This window comes from Petaurus breviceps, unplaced genomic scaffold (genome assembly GCF_028583685.1).
Source record: "Petaurus breviceps papuanus isolate PSGF00001 unplaced genomic scaffold, PetGlider_PUasm1.0 679, whole genome shotgun sequence".
Classification (NCBI taxonomy): Eukaryota; Metazoa; Chordata; class Mammalia; order Diprotodontia; family Petauridae; genus Petaurus; species Petaurus breviceps.
In genome coordinates this window covers 1-18,430 of record NW_027186451.1, presented here as the reverse complement: position 1 = coordinate 18,430, position 18,430 = coordinate 1, and the positions used below count along the sequence as shown (strand labels likewise).

The 18,430-nt window shown below is 38.7% G+C and overlaps 1 protein-coding gene across 1 annotated transcript; it reads left to right on the top strand.

The window, feature by feature from the left end:
- The first annotated feature begins 184 nt into the window (after nucleotides 1-184).
- LOC138174046 (zinc-alpha-2-glycoprotein-like) lies at nucleotides 185-10,419 on the top strand. The gene is made up of 4 exons (XM_069104186.1): nucleotides 185-634; nucleotides 2,854-3,132; nucleotides 3,328-3,444; nucleotides 9,538-10,419. The coding sequence occupies exons 1-4, from the start codon at nucleotides 292-294 to the stop codon at nucleotides 9,606-9,608; spliced, it is 810 nt and encodes a 269-aa protein (XP_068960287.1). The 5' UTR covers nucleotides 185-291; the 3' UTR covers nucleotides 9,609-10,419.
- The last annotated feature ends 8,011 nt before the right edge of the window (nucleotides 10,420-18,430 follow it).

The following is an 18,430-nucleotide window of genomic DNA, read 5'->3' as shown; positions in this document are numbered from 1 at the left end:
TTCTAAATCATAGAAACATTCTTTTTCTGTTCTCCATATAATAAAAGAAAAGACCACATATGGATTCTGAAAGGATAAAGTAGGGGAAGATAAGGAGGAATCAATAAAAAAGACCAAATTATACTTACTCCTAATCTTCTCTGTCTTTTAACAGCTCTCCATTCCTATCTTTGCTAGTATTCTTCCTAGGCTTGGAGAATCAGGCTCTCTTTTAAACACCAGAATATTTCTACCTCACACACAAGTTACCCATAAACTTCACAAAACAAATACCTTTTTCTTCCAGGATCCATGACAGAGTTTCCCTCCATCAATTTCTCCATACCCAGTTTTCTCCCAGAGTATTCCATGTTTTTCTTCCCCACAGGGAACCACACATTTCAGATTTATTTCAGTTGTGAATTAGATGGAGATATCCTATTGAGTACCTTTATAAAATATGGCTTTGATGGAGAAGATTTGATCCAGTTCGAAGGGCTCGAAGGACAATGGGTGGTTCTGAACCCTAAGGCTCATAGCTTCAAATTTATTTTGGAACACCCTTTCTGGACTGAAATGAGAAAACGTTATAGTAAGAGATATTGTGTTGGAATCATGCAGAAAATCCTTCAGAATTCAAGCATGAAAGAAAAGTGTGAGTACATTTTCCCTCCCCCTTTACCAAGTCATCTCCTCCATATTTGTAGCAGGAGCATTGGAATTAGGAGCTAGAAGACCTGGAATGTAGCTCTGTCTAACAATGCAATGATATTCCTAGTAGAAATTTGAGAAATTATCTTTATTCATTTATTCAGATGATGGAAGTCCTACTCTGATGCCTCAGTATGGTATGGAGATTTCTGTAGGTTCTTTAAGGCAATGCTTCCCCTCCAATTTTTTTGTAGCCTAAGGATTACTTTTTATTTCAGTTTTGTGAACTTCCATATTCCACAGATTATAGTTGTGCTATTAGCAACTCTCAATTGGAAAAAAAATATTCAAATGAGTCTGTGGTCTTCTCCATGTGAATTTTTCCTTCAATGTTGCACATTACAATTTCTCCATCATTGCTATCCTGAGAAATTTTTGTCTCTGTTCTTCCATAAATTTGTGATAGGAGTTATGCTTCCTAGGTTATGAATTTTCCTTGATTTTACTTTTTAAAATTAATGTTTGATTTGTTAACTAACATGAATATATTTTTAGAGGGTTGAAAAGTTTTGATCTATGGGAGGAACATAACATCTCTTTTACTTGGCTTTCTCTCCTTTTTTAATTAGAGTTTTATTTTTTAATGAGAAGAAATACATTTCTCTCTTTCCCATCTCTTGCCAAGTTAGGGAAAAAGAAAAACAAATTCCTTGTAGGAAGTACACCTAGTCAAGAAAAATAAATTCTCTCATTGGTCATGTTAAAAAAGTCTCATCTGTACCCTAAATCTCCCCCTCCCCCCCCGTCAGTCAAATGTGTGTAGAATGCTTCATCATTAGTCCTGTGGAGTGTGGATTGTCATAGCATTGATTATAATTCTTGTAACTTTCAAAGTTGTTTGTCCGCTCTGTAGTGCTGTTATTGTATGAACTATTCTCCAAGTTCTGCTCGTTTCATTATTTTTCAGCATTTAAAATTCTTAATTGTAAAGTCTTCATTCAAAAGTGTTGATTTTTACACAATTGGTGTTATGGCATAAATTTTTTTTTGTGGTTTTGCTTATTTTATTTTTCATCAGTTCATACAAGCATTTCTGTATTTCTGAAACCATGTATTTCCTCATTTCTTTCAGCGCAATAATATCCCATCTCATCCATATACGACACTTTGTTTAGCCACTCCCCAGCAGATGGGTTCTCTTCAGTTCCCACATTTTGGCCACTACAAAAAGAGCTACTCTAAGGATTTTTGTACATGTTGGACCCCTTTCCTCTTTTTTTTTTTTTTTTTTTCTGCGTGTGTAGGGCCGCGGGCGTTAGAGTTGTGTCAAAGGGAATGCGTTTTTAGTAATCTTTTTCTACACAATTCCCAATTGCTTTCCAGAATTTGTTTTGTCTGGGTAATGTTTGGTACGAGAAATGTGTTTTTTTTCTTTTTTTCCAGTAGGACATATGGGGAGATATATTCAATAGATTTCTGTTAATTTAAAAAAAACAAAGGTGGGGGTGCTAAAGATGTGAATTATTGCAGGCCTCTGTAGATGAGGTCACTGTTTTACTGAAGCATTTTGTCTGGTTAAAACAGACCTCTCACAGAAAGTGAGTAATCTATAAATATTTATAATGTACAAATAAAAGATATCAACAAAACATTAATATACATATATGCATGTAAAAATAAAATGAACAGAAGTTAAACTTTAAGAAATAATAATATCATAACATATATGAGGAAAACAGCTGCATTTTAAGACAACAAAGAAGTAAAGTTGCTGCTTGTCACCATCGTTACATAATATGACAAAATAAAGTATCATGATATGGTTAAGCACTTTGCTTTATAATATGAGGTGGAAATATTAGAAAATCCAATGCTACTGTCAAAAATAAAATGAACCGGATAAGTAATCATACCATTTTTGTTTGAGGATCTGTAAGAAGGGGGAGCTCCCTCTACCCCCAGGCATTCCATTCTGGGTTTTCATAGCCCATCTTCCAAAACAGCCCAAATGACAACATAACATAACAACAAAAACATAAGCACAAATGTGTACAGACCAGGGTCTTAGATGCTAAGAGAGAGACAACTGATACTGCTGCAGGAAGGAAAGAGTTCAGAGTTGGTCAATACGGGGTAAGAGGGAGGAGGGAGGATGTGGGGACCAAAGCATCCTAATTCACTTTAGGCATGGCCTCTTACTTCTCTCTTGTCTTCTGCCTTCAGTACCACCTGAGGTGTATGTGTCCCGCCGAGATTTCCCCAACGGCACTATCAGCCTCTCCTGTACAGCCACAGGCTTCTACCCACAATCCATCCTGATGCACTGGAAGAGGGGTATTGATGGTGCTATATGGGGGGAAGAGAGCTCCAGCGGCACCCTGCCGAATTCTGATGACACCTTCTATCTCCGAATCTCCCTGGAGATCCCACCAGGAGACACAGGGACAGGTTATTCTTGTGTGGCAGATCACAGTCAGCTGGAGACACCAGCTGTGTACCCTGGTGAGTGTCTCAGTGAAGCTACAAGGCCCATTCCCTGAAGGCCAAGCATGGGATTGAGTTAATTCCTGCCCATATTTATCCCTGCCTGGTAAAGGGTCCAAGGGCAAAGTTCCTACTGGGCTTTCTCCCCATTACACCATGGAGAAATCGAATTCCCTCAGTCCCTTTAATTTGCTAACTTTTTCCCTTTTGCAGTCCCTGAGAAGCCCTCCAAGTGGAATCTGTGGGCTGTTGCCCCGAGCATCCTTCTAGCAGCCATCCTGATGATTAGCTGCTTTGTGGCCTTCACCAAATGGAAGAAGAGAAAGGCAGGTGTGTATCATTAGGTGAAAAGGAAGGGGATGGGAAGAAGAGAACACAAAAAATAAAACAAGGTGTTATTCCCAGGTTGATGTTAATAATTTTGTCCTTTGTGAAAAAAAATCCCAGAAACACAGAATCTCAGAGTAGGAAGGCACCTTGAAAGCCACCTAATCCAAACCTTATAAGAACACAATTTCTCTGTCCAACATTTCTAACAAATGATCATATATCCTTGAAGACATCAAGGAACATGAAAGTCACAGCGTTAAGAAATGTTTTAACTGATATATTTATTTATTGGAAAGGAAGCATGGATGGAGAAGACCTGGGGAGAATTCTAACTTCTTACAGAAACTGGTTGTTTGTTCCTGGACAAATCACTTAACCTCTCCACACCCTAGGCAACTCTGGTACTCCTAGTTCCAGAGAAGACACCACATTCCATGGGTAGAGATAGTTTTCTTAGCTCTGTTTACCAGTGCGTGTGACATGACATTCCATTAATAAATCACTTTGTAGACAAATTGACCCGGGCATTCCTTCACTAGTAAAACTGCAAGCATATTCCCTATATTTATATTTTGGTTGTACATCAGTTACATTTCCCACTTTTTGCATCCTCTACTTTGCCTAAAAATCCATCCCTTTTAATATGGAATAAAAAAGTAGTAGGTGGGGGTGTGGCATGGCAATTTTTCAGTAAAAGTAACCAACATATAAGTTACAAAGAATGACCAAAGTCACTACCTTCTGACTTTTGGCCAGCTTTTGGCCAGTTCAGATGATTAAGTTTTCTTTTTCATATATGGAGGCAGATTGTTTCCCTCTTTCCCTTCCAGTCATCACTCCTACTTCCTCTGGGATCATGTAGAATCATCTTGATTTATCTTTTGTATAGAAGAAATTCAGAAGCTTAGTGATCATAGCCCAATTTCCTTCCAACTATGCTCATATGGAGCAGCTTCTCGTCCTTTCATCATTTTGGTTTCTTAGCTCTGGACATGCTCCAGTTTCTTTTCCTTCCTAAAATATAGCATCCCTGACAACACAACAGTCCAGCTGTGCTCTTTCTAGGACAGAGTTCAATAGGGCCATTCCTACCATCATTCTGCATATTGTATCTCTATCCCTACATACTAAGATCCCTTTACGTTTCTGGTTGCCACGTCACATTGTTGACTCTTAAGGAGTTTAATCATCCCTGAATCCATCTGTTTATTTTTACACAAACAGTTGTCTAGCTATAGTCTCCAACCCCACCATAGGACTTTCCATTTGTCTTTTAAAAATTTAATTCACTGACATCAGCCCATTGTTCTTTCCTGTTGCCCACTTTATGGATACCAACTATGCTCTCTAGTATGTTAATTAACCTTCCCAGTTTTCTTTCATCTTTTAGATGTGAGAAAGATTCTATCAATTACTTCATGCAAATCATTGATTGAAATACTGAGCAGGAGTTACAGCTAGTTTCTCATGCCATAGCACTGCAGACATGCCCCACCAAATATTATCTCTGATCCACTGATCATCAGACTTTGAGTCCAGACTTTCTACCAGTTCTAAATTTAGTCAATCATAAAAGCCATTGCTCTATATCTTTCCTTGAGAGACACCATAGAGGTCTTTGTCAAATATGTTGTGAAATCTAGGTCTATGACATTTCCCTAATTGGCAATGATCCTGTCATTAAATTGAAATAAAGTTCATCTGGAATGACCTGTTTTCCTTGAACCCATGCTGGTATCTCTTGTGGTAACTCCAGTTATCTTAGGATCTGAAAAGGCTATTCCTCTGGACCAGATGATGTGTATTCATCTGTCAGGACAGATACACCCTCTCCTTACTATCTCTGGTTTCATCTCCATATTATTTATGTTTGTTCTCACCAAAAGTTATTAGTTGTAGAAAAAAGAGAAGCAAGCTCACAGTTGAGCAACAATGTTTTCTCTCTGTCATTAGTTAGCTTCTCAATGTAGCCCAGCCCTTGTCCCTATCCATTTCTTGTTCCTTATCCCCTACCTCCCACTATAGCCTTAAAAACACCACCCTCATTGTTGTATTTAACATAGATCACCAGTTTCACTTTTTATGGTCTTACATTTTCCTGTCTTTCTTTTTTAAAAATAAGCTTTTTTGAATAAATTTTGCTCTTCAGTTACATACATTTCCCAATGATTCTGACCCACTCCAAGAGAACTATAGCTAATAATAAATGTTGAAAAGAAAAAAATGTCAAGCAAAACTGGATCAAATACAGACAAAATATATCCAAAAAATACTTGTCATATGGAATATTTCACCCCAAGAGTCCAGTCCCGAAAGCAAGAGTTAGTTTTTCATTTCTCTTCTTTGGTGTCAAAGGCATTCAATATTATTTTTTTCACCTCCATTTTCAATAGTTTCATTTTTGGTCTTTCCATTTCCATTTTATAGGAATTTTTGCCTATGGTTTTCCTGCTACTGCTTGCTTCCCATTGCATCAGTTCACATCTTCCTATATTTTTCTGTATGTGTCATATTAATTTTTCTCACAGTTACAATAACGTTCCATAATACTTATCCACCACAGCTTGTCCAGCCATGCTGCCAAGATTCACATCTAGTTTGTTTCTTTGTTACTAAAAAAGTTTTGGTATAAATATTTCAGTTCTCTGATACTACAAAAATGTTAGTATAAATATTTTTTTCCACATTAGATCTTTTTTCCGAATAAATAATAATAGCTAACATTCATATAGTACCCAGAATGCTCCAGGCACTGTACTAAGTGGTTTACAAATATATATTTTTTGACTTTATCTTCACAACAACACTACTATTATCACAACTGTTTTGTAGCTGAGAAACCAAGGGAAATAGAGGTTAATGACTTGCCCAAGGTCACATAACTACTCAATCTCTGAGGCCATATTTGAACTCAGGTCTTCCCAATTCCAGGTCCAGTGAATTAAGTTGCCACCTAGCTCTCTGTCATCTCTGTCATTGATCTTTGTGGTATATGCCTAGCAAAGGAATCTTTGGGGCAAGGGTTATGAACATTTTAGTCAGTGCCTTCCCATAATTCCAAATTGCTTTGAAGAACGTTTGGAAAAATTTGAAGCTTCATCAGCATATATTAGTGTGCCTTCTTTCCACTACCTCTCCAATGCAAATATTATCTTTTTGTTACTTTTTGTAATTTGGTGAAGGGGAGGTGAAACCTCAGAGATGTTTTGATTTGTATTTCTCTTCAGCGATTTGGAACATTCTATCATATAACTGTTAATATATTACTTCTTCTCTTGTGAACTGTTTGTTCATATCCTTTGACCACATATCTTTTGTAGAATGGCTTTCATATATTTCTATATATCTTAAATATCTCACCCTTGTAAGAAATATTTGGTCAAAAATATTTTCCAGTCAACTACTTCCCTATATGGGCATTTATTTTCTTCACACTTTTCAATTTCATGTAACTGAAATATATCCATTTTATTTCAAAAAATCTTTTTGTGTCCCCTTTCTCTCATGAATTCAACCCCTATACATAGTTTGTTAAGGAGCCTGATTTAATTTTCTTCTAATTATTTATGGTATGTTCTTTAATATTCAGGTCACACATCCATTTTATGTTTATTGTAATATATAGTGTGAGATATTGGTCTAAACTTAATTTTTGCCAGACTTTCTCCTAGTTTTCCAGGCACCTGCCTTTATTCTTATATGCTCTGTTTTTGTATTCATCTTCTCTTGTTTACCTTGTTTCCAGCTTTTGTGTATTTTTTTTTTAAATCCACGTTGGTGAATTTTCTGGGCATGCACTTTTGTCTATTTAAATAACTTTCCCTTTTTCCTTCTTATCAGAATTGTTCCTCTTTGTGACCTCAAAAATTCACTTTTGAGAACTGCACAGCCCATCTGAGTTAACTTTGTTTTCCAGAATTGTAGTTTATGTGATTCAGATGATCCATGCTCAGAATATTTTGCAGTCTCACTCCCCAAATCTAGGCTGCATGTCCTGTGGCTATTTTTACTGTTCTGTGTCATAAACTCCAAGATGGCATAATCACTGGTGCTTTTTCCTCACCCTTTACATGATCCAATTACTCCCTTTTAGTAATAGTCACATAGTATGTCCTCTTGTTTGTTCCTTCACTATCTGAATGATAAAAATCATTTTTAAGGAAAGTCAGGAAATTCTTAGTTGCCGTTTTGGCAGAATGTCCCAGGTAATTCAAACTCCTTGTTACTTCTCTATGCCTTTGTTTCTCAGCTTGTAATATGTTTCTCTTTCCATCCAAGAAGTCCAGAGGATACTCTGGTGACGAAACTCACTTTGTTTTCTCCCTGTGTTGTGACCCAGACATTCTGCACTTGGCTCATCCTTTCTGGTTTCTTGGCTTTTCTTTGATACACATATCTTCTTAATATACAAGTCTACCCTGGACAGCTCCCATCTGCTCTTATACATGTTAAGTGTCTATTTAAAAATTAGGTATGCCTTTGTGATGTCATATTCAAGGCATGAATCTTATCTCCTCACCTCACAGAGATAAAGTCAAAATTTCATTCTTGCCTTAGGATTTCTAATTTCTCTTGCTTTTCTGCCATATTTTGCACATTTGTTCCTTGGGCAAGAAACTGAAGGAAACAACAGCACAGCTGATTCCTTCCTCCCTGCTGGTAAAATGGACAAACAAGAGAAAAGAAACATTTGGGAGCAGTTATCTAGTTAAGATGGAATCTGGAAATACTAGAATTTCTGGACTAGAGCGTGCAGCAAGAATGACAAGCTTGTTGTAGGAATTTTCAGGATTCTTGCTATCCACTACATGAATAAGCCAACACAACATACAGACAAACAGGTACATTTCAGTTTATTTCTCCATTCAAGAATGTGAGTATCTGATTCAAGTGGGTGGACATATGTGTGTCATGGTTCCACAGACAACACACATTATATGCATATATACCCACATTTGCATATGAACATTTGTGTATAGTGTCACACATGTGCATATGTGTGTACATTCAGACCTATACACATGTGTGTATATATTCATATACACAATACACCCATGAATGTACTTTCATTCTGAACCATATGACCTACAATCTTTGGGAAATATCAGGTAGGGCATGTAGGTAGGAAATGTACATTCAGAAGATACCCAAATTGTTATAAAAAGAAAGAATGTGTTCTTCAATAGTTTCTCACACTGGAGCAATGCATATTGTACCTTCTTCATCAGCTAGTTAATTAACATTTATTAAGCCTCTACTGCATGCTCTACTGACATAAGGATACTAACAACTGAATGGAATGGCTTCCTGGTTCCAATCCAAGTCCAAAGAGTTCTTTTAAATTACAAGTCTATTAGGGGAAGGGAAACACCAAAGGAGATGTTCACGTTAAGGATGTGCCAAAGAGAAATAAGTGCAGGGAAAGAAATATAATAACAAATATAGGGCAAAATGGAGTCAGTTATCTTTTCAAAAAAATCCCTCTTTGACATGCTTTATCCATTGAGTCACCAAGTACATCGAGAAGAAAGAGAAGAAACATTCTTCTTCTGTAGAACTAGGCCCAATAGGTAGAGGCTTCAAAGAAATAAATTTTGGCATGATATAAGGCAAAATTTCCCAATAACAAGAGCTCTCATCAGTGACAAGGGCAGCTTTGGGAAGTAGTGAGTTTGTTCCTCCATGAAAAGTCTTCAAGCATAGGCTGGCAGGCTAATTATGCAGGGAACCCTTGTTCATGTATGCATGGGGCTAGATGACTGCTGAGGTCCTGTGAATCTGTGATCTCTCATGATTTCTGAGAACCAGGCAGTCTTCTGTGAATTTCCTTTGGTGATTTATGCATGAACTGAGAATAGGTTACAGAGGGCAGTCATGCCAAAGGTCCATGAACTTAGATGATACAGACAAGAGGCTGCTGAGTAAAGTCAAGTCCTTGGGAAAGTTCCTGGAGGGAAGGTGGATTCAAGGTCTTTGTAGCCAATTCCTGAACCTTGGTTTCATTCCCTTGCCTTGCCTCTTCCATTGGGATGGGAAAGAAGAAATGGATATGGGAATCATGGAATCAACTTAACCCAGGAATCTTTTTCACAGGGATAACTTCAGAAGCTCAAGTAGAAGGACCTTTTCCTTCTGTTACTTCTCCTGCTATTCATCTTCAGTGAAGGCATTCATCAACCCTCAACCCTGACACCGCGGCAGATAACATCATCCCTGGTAGACTCCACATATTTCAGGGGGTCATTTGTTGCATACCTAAGCATAATCCTACTCCTTTCTCTAACTGCTGCTCTATGTAGGAGACTGGTCTGGGATGGGGCATCCAATGAACCTTCATTACATGTGAAACACACAGCACACAGTCCCCCTAAACTTCCTTTCACAATTGTAAGAAGGAGACCCAGGTCACAAGTCGTTGAGTTTAAGTGATGGGGCAATGTAAGGAACAATCAAATGCCTGAGCTTATGGAGAATGAGACTTTCAGAAGTGGAAATATTGATATATTTGTATGAAAGAAGAAGCTTAATTCTTCCATGTAGGAGGAAATCAGGAAGATCTTCCTCTCCTTATTCACTGCAAGAAAGTACTCCAGGAGGTCGTTTCTGAGAAGTCTCCATTTTCTTTTTTAGGAGCCCCGGTGAAAGGAAAAATCATTGGTTACAAGTCCTTGCGCCTCTTGAGTCTCTCCTAGAAGGATGGACTCTCCTCTCTGTGGGGTGGGTTTGGATGTTCTTTTAAATAGATTTCTGTTGATTTAAAAGATTTACAATGCCTAGATTTCTCCCTTTGTCACTCTTCCCCTCCTTCCCACTTCTCAGAGATCCTTCCCTCTTCGTAATGTATTTTTAAGCAAAAATATAAAGGGGAAGAAGAGCAGAAATTTTTTTTTATCAAAATTGATCATTACATTGAATAAAAATAAAAATTGTATATGCAAAGTTTTCCACTCATGGACACCCTCACTTCTGCAAATGAGTTGGAAATCTATTTCCTCATATATATTCTTTGGAAGCATCCATGTTCTTTTTAATTCTAAAATATTCAACTTTAAAAATTTTAAAATTTATTTACAGACTTCCATCTTTATGCCATGTAAGTCTTTCTTTTTCAATTTCTTTCTTGACTGGCTATTTTGTACAATTTTGTTTGTTTTTCTTACAATGTACATGGTTGTAGTCTTCATTCATATTGTTCTTCTGGCTCTGTTTACTACATTTTGCATCAGTGTATATAAGCCTTTCTATGCTTATCTGTATGCATCAAATTTATTACTTACATCAAAGTCTAGTTTCTTCACATCCATGTGCCAGAGTTTTTTCAGTTGATCACAAATTTTTTTTAAGCACTCTACTAGGAATACTAGAAATACAAAGAAAAAAAGGAGAGTAATCCCTGCCCCCAAGCAGCTTACCTTCAAATGAGAGAGACATGAACAGGAATAACTGTATCCAAACCTAAACCCAGATAAAAGAAACAACTTGCCTTTCACTCGTTGTCTCATATATACTCATGACCACTTTATAGTTGAGGATGCTGAGACATAATGAGGTCAACACAATCCTACCTTTTGCTGAGTGTTATCTCTAGCATATCTTAATAAACTGGAAAACCTTCAAGGATGGTGCATTGTCCAAGGACCAGTCTAGCTGACACTAGAGAAGCTTTTCACTATCTTCATGGCCTGGAGATGAATTTTACAGCCAGAACAGCTTTCAGGGTCCATTGAGTATGTTATAGAGGAGTTGCAACTTTTTTTTTTTGCCATTTTTTGGGAGGGCAGCTGGGGTTAAGTGACTTGCCCAAGGTCATACGGCTAGTTTTTGTGTTAAGTGTCTGGGGTCAGATTTGAACTCAGGTCCTCCTGACTCCCGGGCCAGTGCTCTATTCACTGTGCCACCTAGCCGCCCTGGAGTTGCAATCTGTGTTGGAGGAGGGAGGTCCCTCACAGGTTAAATCTTTAATCATTAAAGGTTTATAGTACAGTAAAATATTATTATCCAAGCTGTGAGTCTCTGCAGGTCTGCAGCTTAAGCAATAGCTAGGAGAGGATGCATTTCTTTTAAAAATTATTTTTTGTTTATAAAATAAAATAAGCATTTCGATAACGTTGTATAATAAAAAGATGATTGGTATATGTAAGTATATATTATATATCTGGTATATGTATGTAAAATTATTCTATAATACTCTTATCAGTTTTTTCTCTAGGTATAGATAGCGTCTTTCTTCATATGCCCTTTATAGTTCTTTCTCCCATAACATAGTACAAAAGATGATTGCACATGAAACTGCACATCTACTATGCATGACTTGCTATTCCTTTAAAATAATTAAAAATCCTCATGTAAATTTCTTTTTTTCTTCTCTCCCCCCTCGCCCACCCATACCCTAGAGATGGCTACCATTAGACACAAATATATATATGTAAAATTATTCTATTTATCTCCTATATATGAGTTCTCTGGATGCAGCTAGTATCTTTCTTCATCTGTCATTCATAGTTGATTTATAATTATTTAGTATATATATATAATTATAAGAGTCAAGATGACTTATTCACTCAAAATTGTTCTTAAAGCAATACTGTTATTCCTGTACACATTGTTCTTTTGCTTCTGCTCATTTCAGTTTTCATTATCTCATGTAAATCTTTCCATGTTTTTCTAAGGGAGGATATTTTTCATACTCTCATACAGTCTCAGAACTGGAAGGGACTTCATAGGCCATCTACTTGAACCCTTGACCAAATGAGAATTTCCATAACAATATTTCAGAGAGATGGTTGTAAAGCTCTGTTTGTGCTCATCAGCTAATAGAATGAGAACAGAAAGGCACCTTGGAGGTCATTCCATCCAAACACCTCTTTTTTTTAACAAATGAACAAACCAAAGCACAAAAATATTAGGTGATTTACTCAGGGCTACACAGCTAGTATAATTTTAGGCGGGATTTGAGCATATGTCTTCTTGTCTCCAATTCTAGCCCTCTATCTACTATAGTTAGGTTGTAGCTAGTATAGTTAATGAAGCCTCTGAAGTGCACAAAGGTATTTGAAATTCAAATTTTGAAATCATAATTATATAGTAATCACAATATTATATCATATGCTAATTATACAATGACATGTAATCATAATTATGTAAAATATGGTAAATAGTTCCAGCCCCTGTGAGTTCCAATAATGATCATGTCAGGTGATTATGAATCTATTTGCACTAATTGGCACCCAGCTATACTCCACATGATCTCTTCTTCACTAAAGGAAATCCACTACCTTATAAGGCAGCTGGTCCCATTTTTTTTTAATGCTTCTCAGTGTTTATAATAAAAATTCTTATTTACATAGTACTGTACTGTGCTGTAAGTCTTGTGATGCACTTTGCATGGCTATCTATTTGATCTTCACAAACAACCCTGTATGGGAGGTGCTATTATTATTCCCCTTTTCCAGATGAGAAAACTAAGGCACAAAGAAGAGAAGTGACTTATTTACGGTCACAACTTTAATGTCAGAGACAAAATTTGAATTCAGGTCATTCCTGAGCCCTTGTCTTTCAGATTCTGAGACCATTTGTTCATCCGCTACACCAAATTTCAAGGTGACCCTGAAATAAAGGAAACTTCTCAGGAACCAAGAAAGACCTTGGCAGCGGAAATCTGGATTCAGAGTAGATAGGGTAGAAGGAGGGGTTCTCCCTAGAGATATCTATGGTCAAGGTGGTGAAACGTCCACTTAACCTGAGAGAACTCAGCCCTGCCTCATATTTCTTTCTTTCTTCCTAGCATTGCTAACAGGAGATCGTTGCTTCAGGGGTATCTTCCTGTTAAGGGCAGAGATAAAGGAGATAACACACCCCAACCTCTCGGAGGAGGCGTTGGGGAGTGATGGCAGAAATCATCATTCAGTCCAGAAACACCAGGAAATAGTCCTGAGGATGTTGTAGTTCAGCCATGTCTGACTCTTCGTGACCTCATTTGAGATTTTCTTGGCAAAGATTCTGGAGGACTTTGCCATTTGCTTCCCCAGCTCATTTTATAGATGAGGAAACTGGGGCAAATAGGGTAAAGTGACTTGCCCAAGGCCACACAGCTAGTAATAATGTCTGAAACCAGATTCGAACTCATGAAGATGAGTCTTCCCGACTTCGGGCCGGGCGCTTTATACACTGTGCTGCCTAGCTGCCCAGCATGAGGATGGGGAATAACAAATCATAAGTTGAGCTGTACTTTCTCCCTGAGCATTACCCCTTATCTGAAGAAAAATTGTTGTCTGAGCTTGACACCCATTTACAGAAGCGTTCTTTCAGCAATGGAATGACAGAGGTTCAGAGCTAGAAAGGTTCTCATCTACTATCCAGTCCAACTGGTGCTTCCTCTACTGTATACTTGACAAATGGTCATCCAGACTGTACTTGAAGACCTCTAGAGAGATGGAACTTTCCAGAAGAAAACTGTCCATTTTTTGCGAAATAAATTCTATACAACCCTTGTCCTTTCCTCTTCCCATCTCCACACCAATGTCCTGCACCGAATACGTCAGACCTCTCTGTTCTGCCGTACATAATGCCCCTGGGGAAGGTCCCTTTAAGTCTTGGCCACTTTTGCTAGTGCCTCACTCTTCTCCTTCCTCAGGAGGCAGAGGCCTATTTACCTTAGGGGCACCATTAGTCATGACTAGACATTCTCTAATTTCAGGGACCTGACTCTGACAGGCCAGATCCTTGACTTTGACCACTAACTTGATCTGTGAGTTACCTAGCCTTGGGACTCTGGAGCACTGTAGCTGCTTTGATTCTTGGACAAATCTGCTCCTTTTAAGCAGCCACAGTTCGAAAAGCTGATAGGTTAGAGGCAATGACTAGGAAGAGAGGGCTGCTAGTCAAGCTCTGGGCATCCTGATGTTTAATAGAAGAGAAGTTTCTCCAATATGAGAGAAGATGGAACATGAGGGATTTCCTAGCAGGGAAAGCATGTGATCATGGGGAACATAAAAACGGCATGGGCCTGTTTCCAGGCATTTGTGGTCTTACCTTCCAGTTATATCTTCACAGTCTCTGTGGTGCCTGGGCTGCTGTCTGTCTTCCAAGTCAGAATGGCAGTCTGAGTCTGAGCTGTGGGACTTTTCCATGTTCCACAGTCTGTGGTGAACAGACTGTCAATTACTGTCAGAGAAGTAAACAGTTATGTGTTTGGGGGTTCCCTTAGGGAGAGCCACGCAACAGGTTGTGATTCAGTGTAAGGTGGGAATCCCAAAGAAGAAGTATTCATCCATGGAGTATGGGGAGAGGTCACTTGTCACGAGGTCCATTGGTCTTGCTATATCTCAAGTAAGTAAAACATTATGTCGTTAACTCCTCTTGATGACCCAAGCAATGAGGCAGTCTGATGGACTGGCTTCCCTGCCTTGTCACTATAGTGAAATCTTTCAAAGGAGACCTCAGTTACTCTTAGGGACAAAGAAAAGTCAGAAGTGATCCCTATGTCCTGGGTAGGACACACAGGCTCATATACAGGGATGAGGCAGAATGAGGCATCAAAATGGTAGAGTCTAAAACCTCAATAGATGGTGAGAATGAAGTAGGAAATTCTGCATGTGATAGACTTTGGAAGGTTTGGTGTCTTAGCCCTAGAAAATAACCCAAAAAGCTAGGTGGCTGATATATTACAGAGTCAAAGTCTGCCAACAAGGCAGCTTCTTATGACTGTCTTCCTTGCTGTTATGTTGCTGGTCATCCCTGACAACAATTAGCACCACCAACATGACACTTTCTATCATAACAAAAAAGTAAGAGATGGCACCATGTTGTTGTAAGCTGTTGGACAAATACAGAGACACAGAGATGCCCAAGATTTTAGACTGGGAATCTCCTGTGGGCAGAGACTGTGTTTCTGCTTTCAGATGGGACTAACTAGTCCTATAAACTAACTGAGTTTATTTCTCTTTCATGAGCTCTAGTAAAAGGTACTGGCACAAGGGAAGAATCCTTTGTGTAGACAACAGTACCCAGAACCTTTCAAAATACTCAACGCAGACAAATCAAAGGACTTGCGCAGAAAATCCAATGCCAAAATGGAAAACAAAGAACACTCATTAGTCCTTAAATAATTAACACAAATTCTTGTGTTTTGGAGTCTTCTCAAAAGGGAAATGAACTTTCCAGTGTCAGCAGGGCAATAGCTCCCCTCAATATTGTAGATCACTCCACTTTCCACATAAAGACATGATGTCATTCCAAAATCATAGTTCCACCTTATGAATGAGGTTCCCCCTTCTTTTTACTTGAAATCCATTGCTCTTTCCGCTGGGAAAGATTCTGTAATGAGGAGGTAAACTTTGATCCCAGAGAGTAAATTTCCCTTCTAAGTGCCTCTCTGGTTTATATGCCATTCATAGAAAGATGTGATGGGTCAAAGGTAGGACTAGGACAGATGCTGTCAGAGCATCAGAAGAAATGGAAAAGAAATAGGAGTTCAAAGCTTTGTTTAAGGAGCCTTAACTTCAAAGATCCATAGCAATAAATCAATCTCATGATATTATCTGGAGAAGAGCTCCAGATGGATTGGATTCAGTCTCCCAGCCTGCAAAACATGTAAAGGGAGAGAAAGAAGAAGACACCAGCAATGAACAGAAGAAAAAGATGAAGGGACGAAGACAGAAAATCCTTATGGTAGATCCTTAAGGAATAAAACAAATATATAAATAGTTTATATATAAAAACAGATTTTTCAAAATGGCAGGTGGAACGGATCATTAGTCAGTGAAGCATTTATTGTATGCCAGATGTTGTGCTAAATACTAAAGCTACACAGAAAGGCAAACCACAAAAACAATAAACTGAGTCCCTGCTCTCAAAGAACTCAGTCTAATGTGTAGAATTCTATACATAGACTATATATATATATTTAGGGCACTATGGCATAGTGGATAGATAGCTGGTCTCACAGTCAGAAAAACCTGGATTTAAGTTCCTCCTCTGCCATGTCCTGGTCCTTCCAGTGTTCACAAAGAACTCCCAAAGATGATGCATTTGAAAGAAGGTGCTCACCTGAATTGATAGTTAACAACAAATACTTGTTAAGCACTTACCATGTGCCAGGGACTGAGCTAAGTATAAATACAAGCAAAAATTAAGATAGTCCCTGCCCTTGAGGAGCTTACATTCTGGTGGAGACAATGGATAAAATGGAGCTGAGGAAGGGAGGGAGGGAGAAGGTATCCATCCCCAAGAGTTATGGTGGAGAAGTCTGCAGAGTCAAGATTGGAAGTGGATGAAAAGAGGAATCAGTATGACTGGCCTGGGAATTTCATCAAAATGGAGAGTCTAGGAGGAATTCACAAAGTAGAGGATGGAGTCTAGGGGCCTAAGGATCTTCCTGGATGAGAATGTTGTTGGGACATGGTGGAGAAGTCCAGAGAGTCAAGAAGAGGACCTCTTTCCTTTGTTGTTGGCATGTTCTCTTCACCATGTGTTGAGCAAACCATTTATTTTTTGATGCCAGATAGTTGAGGCTCAGGACAGGATGATGGTGGTAGTAGTGGAGGTGGTGGTGATAGTAACAGGACATAGAGGTCATTCTTTAAGACAGCATGGTATTGAAGATGCTCCCTTCAGTTCAGGATTATGCAGGCTGCTGCCAGTGCCAGATGGGAGCCACTGGGATACAGTGACTGTTTGTTAGCAAAAGGGATTATTTCTGGCTTGCAATATTTGGTCAGATGAGCCTAAGATCCATCCTTGTGACTGCACCTTGGTACCTCTTGACTGGTGTAATAGTAATGAAATTTAAAGATCCCCCTGTATTGGCTTGGGTTTTGGTTTGATTGTGTTAAAACCCAGAGCTTGTGAATCCCACTTGTGGGATGGACTTGTTGACGTGAAAAGAGAGGGCTGACCTGGGAGGAGCTGGTGAAGTAAATTTAGAGAGACACAAGAAAAGAGAGAGGCAGAAGAACTTTTTGGAAGCAGCACCTTTGAGCCAGAGAAAGACTGAGAGTATTGCTGAGGGCCCCTTTGAATTGCCCAGGACTTTTGAGAGCTGCCAGCCAGAGCTGTCAAGGACTGAGGAGACACGGCTGTTATGCTGGTACTTTGTCTGTCTGTTTTGATGTTGTTTTGCCAGATTTGTCCACTGGTGAAAGACAGTGTTGTTGTTGCAGAGGGTTTGGTACCTTGCGGTTGATTCAGAGCTCCAGAGACTGTTCTGCAGACAGAGAGTGAATTCTGTACACTGGTGAAGGACAGTGCTGTTGTTGCAGAGGGCTTGGAACCTTGCTGTTGGTTCAGAAGCCCTGAAGAAGGATTTTCTTGCTGTATGTTTACAGAAATCCTAGAAGAGGGTTTTGCTAATGTTTTCAGGGGTCATAGGACTGTTCTGCAGGCAGAGAATGAATTAATGAAGACACTGGCAATGTATCTTGTGGCCTTGCTAAGCTTTGTCTCCCCAGGAACAAAGATTGCTGAGAACTTGCCTCCTGTCAAGATGAAGAAAAGACTGATGTGCTTAAGCTTGTTGTAACTCTGGGGGTAGATTCAATTGTGATCCAAGGGTGGGGAACTTTTGACCTTTTTATGTTCTGTGATTGAACAAATGAATGTACTTTACTTATGATTGGAAACTAATCTCCATTTGAGAACAGAGGCTTTGTGATGGACTAAATGAATGTATAGCCTAGGGGTGGAGTAGTACTTAGAAGAGGGACTTTATGATTGATTAAATGAATGCAATGTTCAGGGGTGGGGTAGTACTTGATTAAATCAGGTAGTACTTGGAGATTATTGAATCACACTTAGTATATGCTGTATTTTGAATGATGTCATATTTTGATCTTCTCTGTTCTTAATTTTTCACTGAATAAAATGGAGAGCACCTATGCTGGTATTTTGAACCTTGGGGAGTTGCCTTTGCTTAACATTACAACTGGGTATAGATCCCACACCCCTGTTGAATGCACAGATGAAAACAAGTAATTTTGGAATCAAAAGA

What these genes read in the sequence shown, in the direction of transcription:
- LOC138174046 (XM_069104186.1), top strand. Translation starts at nt 292, where the DNA reads ATGACAGAGTTTCCCTCCATCAATTTCTCCATACCCAGTTTTCTCCCA. An exon ending in GACACCAGCTGTGTACCCTG is followed by an intron (nt 3,133 to 3,327) that starts GTGAGTGTCTCA and finishes TCCCTTTTGCAG; the next exon opens with TCCCTGAGAAGCCCTCCAAG. An exon ending in ATGGAAGAAGAGAAAGGCAG is followed by an intron (nt 3,445 to 9,537) that starts GTGTGTATCATT and finishes TCTTTTTCACAG; the next exon opens with GGATAACTTCAGAAGCTCAA.